General features: G+C 36.8%; 1 protein-coding gene and 1 long non-coding RNA gene across 3 annotated transcripts in view; one reads left to right on the top strand and one right to left on the bottom strand.

Moving 5' to 3' along the window:
* The window catches only part of LOC112486838 (uncharacterized), a 30,093-nt gene that overhangs the window by 5,687 nt on the left and 18,406 nt on the right, over nucleotides 1-6,000 (top strand). The gene's annotated exons all lie outside the window — the stretch shown is intronic.
* Nucleotides 1-6,000, bottom strand: part of tpk1 (thiamin pyrophosphokinase 1) — a 41,052-nt gene that overhangs the window by 16,699 nt on the left and 18,353 nt on the right. For both annotated transcript variants that reach the window (XM_008307448.3, XM_025054495.1), the window contains one exon: nucleotides 1,075-1,221. In XM_008307448.3, coding sequence (XP_008305670.1) covers nucleotides 1,075-1,221 — 147 coding nt within the window. The remainder of the gene's footprint in view (nucleotides 1-1,074; nucleotides 1,222-6,000) is intronic.

The following is a 6,000-nucleotide window of genomic DNA, read 5'->3' as shown; positions in this document are numbered from 1 at the left end:
TGAAAATATAATTGTTTGTGTGTGAGTCATGACTGCAAGGGCTGTGATTGGCAAAGGTTTTGGTTGCAAGGACTTGCGTTAAAGATGTAACTTGCCAAAGTATCACAGGGTCTTTTCAAAGGTTGCTTTCACCTTCATGTACAGACGCCTGCGTTCATCAGTTGCCGGTGAATTGCAGCCGCGTTGACAAACGAGCTTCATTTACCCTTGCAGAAGTATGATTAATTGGAGGTGTCGAAGTATGAAGCAGCAAATGACAACACGCCTTTGAAATAATGATGCCGTGGGTAGGAAGAGCATGAAAAACTGTTTATATACTCGACATATTACAAGGTGTCATCAAAAAGAATGACAGTTAGCCGTCACATACTGAAGATCCAGCAAAATTACAACGCAGGGAAGGAAGGTTCAAAAACAGCAGTGTATTCTGCAATTGAAGGCTGCTCTGAACACTTGTAAATTAAATCAAGTAAGGAGCACGAGGAAGTGCCTGGCATCCAGGAAAAACAATTTAGGAGCAAAAGAGATGCATGCTCTCTTCAACTCTGACTGTTTCTCTGTATTTGTCTCTCCAGAAAACTGGGCCAACATGACGAGTGGTGTGTGGAAGTTTGTGTGTGTGTGCGTGTGTTTGAAGTGATTATTCATCAAGGAAACAAAAATGTTTAACACTCCAATCAGGGTGGAATCAGAAAAGATTAAAAAATAAAAATGAGAGGGCTAAGAAGAGAAAATAAAAAGGGAAAAAAGGATGAAAAGCATGTCAGTATTTTATGGTAAAAACTCAGTGTACCTCTGTGCAATATGAAGAATACACAGATGATAAATATATATAAATATAAAACAGATCTTTCAATAGTTTAATTTAAAGTTGCGTCCTAAATAATGTACTTTGATTTATTCAGCATAAAATGCTGTGAAGTGGTTTTCTTAAAAAAAAACCAAACAAACAAAAAAAAAACAAAAACAGGAACAGCTCATGTATTCATGTTTCATTTTAACAGGGCCTAAATAAAGACAAGGCAGCTTTGTAGATCTGAGGAGAGAAAATTACATGAAAAGCTCAACACTCACAGGTCTGAGTAGATACACCAGGCTCTTCTCCTGTATGACAAACAAAGGTAGCTTTGACATGGACAGAGCGTGGTGGAGTGTCTCTACAGATGCCATGATCTGATCAAACCTCCCGGCCAAACCACCCAGAGTCACAATGGCATCCACCTGGAAGACAGGTAGCATATGAGATGAGCTTTGTGGAAATGTAGTTTATTCTGGATACAGAAAACGAAATGAAAAAAGAAAAACAAAGCCGCACATGAGCTATTTCTCAGGTGAGTCTGTTTTTAGAAAAACACACATTTTGATTGACAATTGCTTTCAAGTGTCACTTGAAAGCGTTGCCTTATTAGTGGATGAAAGCTACAAATCAGCAAGATTACCTACTTGGTCACAGCTTTTTCCTTACTTGGAATTCATAACAACGTTTGAGCATTTTGCAACTGTCAAATGTTTATAATAGACTAATACAAGAGGAATGTGCTAATAAATAACTACGGATGTAGAAACCAATGATAAAGAAAAAAAAACATAATGCTGAAATAGATACATATTTTATTCATCCTTAGGGGGAAATTTTCAAGTGTCGGAAATGAAGGGCTGTTGAAGACAGCACTATGTGGAATGATGGCGTAAAAAGTAGTTGATAAAGGATGGCTAAAAATACAAGTATAATATTCAAGTCCAAGCAGAACTTGGCACCAGGTCGACTACATGAAGTCATTAATTCTACTACTTACCTTGTTGCAGCTCATAGTCTGACCGTGGGTTAAAAACAAAGATGGCTTCTCATTGTATTGATTTCAAGTAAATGAATGTTTGTCTGCACCATGCCACTGTTGCCTGTGGTTGTGTTACTGTGGTGTTGTTCTGCAAAGAATTTCACATAAGGTGATGCTTATCAGCCGCAGCCTTGGTATTCACTCGTATCTTTCTCATACCAACTCCTAGTGCTGAAGCAAATGAAACACAGCACACGTCAGAGGCTTTAGTAGGCTATGGTGGGGGGAACTGTGATTACAGTTTGCTTTATTTTTTATAATAACCCAATAAAAACATAGATGAAAAAACAGAGAGCATATTTTGAACGTCTATATTCGATACCTGGTTTTACATCTGCAGTTCCAGATGATAAACTTTAGTGTCAGAGATGGACAAGGTGGTTATTGAGGGGCGGATGACTCCTTTATTACTTTTGGTCTTTTTATGGCTCTATTTATTGTTGAAAATAAAACAATATGAAATGTCACCATTGTTCCTGTTTTAAGATCTAATGAGGAAGCACAGGAGCAAAATCCACCAGGACCAGAGCTTTTTAAAAACAATAGTGGAGAATGAGAAACACAAAGAAGGAAAGACAAACAATTACTGATCAAACAAACATGTCAGACCATTAACCTCAGGGTAAATGTACGTCTCCAAATTGAAAAGGGGAACATGTAAACAGATAAAAGGGACACTGCTTTATCTGATGCCATTTTATACAGGCTCTGAGCTAGGATGTATTTTTGAAGTTGTATTTTTTGTTTGTTTTTTAGGAAGTTTAAGGGAACAGTTCTAATGAGTATGGTATTTGCAGCTCTCAGATAAATCTATATAAAGAAGTCACCAAGTAGATGGGTACCAATGCCAAAAAGTGACGTCAATCCCTGTGACTGAACCTTGATTAAACAAGCATTTACTGTAAATAAATAAAAAAAAATCTGTCTTAGGGTAAAGTAGTGCATCATTACTTGCACTTCTACCTCCTAGCTGATGTTAAAAAAAACAAGCACTGCAAAACAAACTATTTCAACATCTGGCTGACGCCCTCACACTGCAATGCAGAGGCTTCGACAAAACTGTAAACCGTAAACTTCGAAAACAAAATCAGTTCTCTAGAAAAAAAAGTATTTTGAAAAAAAGTATTTTTCTTTGCATGCAAATTCTCTTTCAGTGACACTTTAAATTAATAATATAAGTAATTGCTGTAACTATCACTGCCTTATTTTGACTCATATTTTTTTTTTTTACCAGAATAAAAATAGTGGGGTTTTAAGGGATAATACACATTTCAATAAAAGTTTACCCTGAATTCTGCCAAAATAAGCAGTGTCTTATCCTTGAAACTTATCTATTAAAACTTTTGCTTTCTCTGCTACAAAAATCAAGGTCTGTATAATTTTCACATTTTGTTTGTTTTTGTTTTCAATTCTTTGCATAAAAAAAATTCCTAAGAGTGAAAAAAGAAAATGTAAGACGCTGGCTCACCTACCGCTCTGTTTCACATTCTGATTAGCTGGTAGAAAACAGAGCACGAATAATCTCTCTGGGATCACCACACAAACAAAATATTTTTTTTTACTTAAGCATTAACCACAACCAGAAAATGCGGAAGGGTTGATAATAAAAGTGAAGATGAAGAGAAGATAAATGTGATCAGATAAGTCACAACAGAGGACGACATGTAAACATACGCACACAATCTGTCTCCGTGTGTATAGAGCATAAAACAAAGTCATGCGCATCAGATTACATTTAGGATTAAATGCATTGCAGCATTAAACTTTTATTTTATTCTTTGAAATATTTAATTTTCAAAAGTTATAGATGAGAAATAACAAAGGTGAACAAAAGCAGGTTTAACACGAAATCCTTTAAAAATGTATATTCTTTACATATAGAACAGACCACAGGAGAGTGAAGTACCAGATACCTCTAAGAAAGTGCCGACTCACAGCCAGACTGTGACGACGTCCCCCTCATCACCCTGTAGAAATGGACCTTTTCCAGCCTTCCTCTGAATGTACTGTAGTTAGGAGAAAGCTTCAGAGCTAAGCTGCTAATCACTCTGTTTCTGGTTAATGCTTTCTTTGATGCAATCAGAGGGACACTGTCTGTGATTCAAGTCCAGAAAGACGAACCAAAGAGGATTAATCAAATTAAAAACATCACAAGTGTGATTAATGTGTACATGCTGCTCCAAAGATAATCTTTCACCAAATCTACCTTCTTCATGTTCTTCAATGTTATTACTACTAATTGTGCTTCTGCAGCATCTATGCTCACACTGATAAACTAAAAAGTTACACTTCAATACATCATGTCCCCGAGTGGTTGAACCAGAAGAGGCATGGCATGAAATGAGAGTGGAATAATCCTATGAAAGATACAATTATCAAGACTTACAAGCCATAAAAAAAACTGATAACCAGACTGCAATCTCTTGCAGGCAGATGCACAGACAAACATTCAGTGCCAGGTCAGAGGCAGAGTAAATATTAGCCAAACTGTAGAAATGAAAAGACCCATAGAAGGTAAAAATGACAAAGGCTTTTTTTTCCTGTTGGCAAAACCAATAACACCAACAACAATTGCAGCAACATGTGCGCATACAAGATTAAGGGCATGTTTGTGTGTCTGTGAGCGTCTTCTCCGCAGTATTGCATCATGTCAAGTGATTGGCCGTGATTGGAGAAGCACTCGACTTGACACTTAAAACTTTTTAATTTTATGGAGACAATGCTCCGACGCCGCAGTTATCACTGTCTATCATCCTGATTTAAGTCAGGAAATGTACAGCTAACCGTAGAACGTGAATTTGGTGCAACTCACTCATTGTTTGAAGAGACTGAATAAAGCTGGAGTCGAAGCTGTGTACGACATCACTGTGTGTGTCTGGCTCTGAAGCAGCTGGCTCAGTGCAGAGCTTCGCTCTGGCAGGCAACTCACTTTGGCATTTTGGAGATAAGCCTGTTTGTTTGAGAATGCTTTTCTCTCTGTAAAGAGATCAAAATTCAAAAATGCTTTTTGTTTTGAAACACGATAAATCTTAAAAACATGCAGGTTAAACAGTTTAGAGTTTGTGTTGTCACTTTTGTAATGCTTTTCTATAGTTTTTTCCCTGATAATTTGTTTTTGAAAGACTAAAGGTTCTGTCTTTGCAGAGAGAGATACACAAAGAGATGATGCTAAAAATACAATTCACTCTGTGGATGTTGTTTTTTTCTTTGCATGTAAACGGTTACTCTTAAAGCTTGAATGTACAATATTACATGTCAGTCACATCACAGCAGACCGACCTACGACACCGGCTTCTGAAAGGCTTTTTCATCATCCAGTAATCTGTCGACCTCAAATAGCCACAAGACATAAATAACAACTATTGTGTACAAAATTGAGTTCTGATCTTGTGTGAATAAAAGACAAACCCAGAACACATTTCATTCAAATCATAAAAAGATAAAAGATACGAAGATAATTTGCTTAGTTACATCATAGAAAAATAAATTTCAGGATTTGCGAAATCAAAAGATTAGGAAAAGTTCTGAGTGTGCCAAAAGTTTAAAATAAATAATCTAGCAGACGGGTGCTCGTTGGGTTTGGCTTTTCTGGGATTATAATGCAATACCACAAAAGTCAGGAAATAGGTGAAGAAATGGCAATGGATTTGCAGCAAATCTTCTTGCTGTTGAGTTTCAAACCAGCAAGCAGATTCACAATACTTTGCTTCATTGAGATGCCAAACCTGACCGGATGAATGTAATTCACGATTGTCTAAAATGACCGACTTAAACAAATAAATATATTTATGCTTCTAATCTTAGCCCCAGGTTTACTTGTAACTAAAGAACTATTTGTTAAGAAACTAGCAACACAGAAATGGGGGTTATACTTCAAAGAGGTACACAAATATAAATAAACTTGTTTTGTAGTTGCTCCAAAAATCAGAAGGAGAGAAATTCAATACAACAGACTGTACTGAGCAACGCACGATATAAAGATCGATCAAAAACAACCATAGAGGCTGACAACAGGAGCGCAGATAGAGCTGTAAAAATCCACGGCTAGTGAGTTGGTACCAACCACAGAAAGGCAAAGGTAAAAATACTGACGTTATCGCAATTAACTATTCCGAAGAACTTCAAAGCAGAATCACAGAGGCAGTAAAAGGTACAAAACCCT

This window comes from Cynoglossus semilaevis, chromosome 3 (genome assembly GCF_000523025.1).
Source record: "Cynoglossus semilaevis isolate Cse_v1.0 chromosome 3, Cse_v1.0, whole genome shotgun sequence".
In the NCBI taxonomy this organism is placed as follows: Eukaryota; Metazoa; Chordata; class Actinopteri; order Pleuronectiformes; family Cynoglossidae; genus Cynoglossus; species Cynoglossus semilaevis.
Note: the sequence above shows the minus strand (reverse complement) of the source record. Positions and strands in the feature narration are given on the sequence as shown.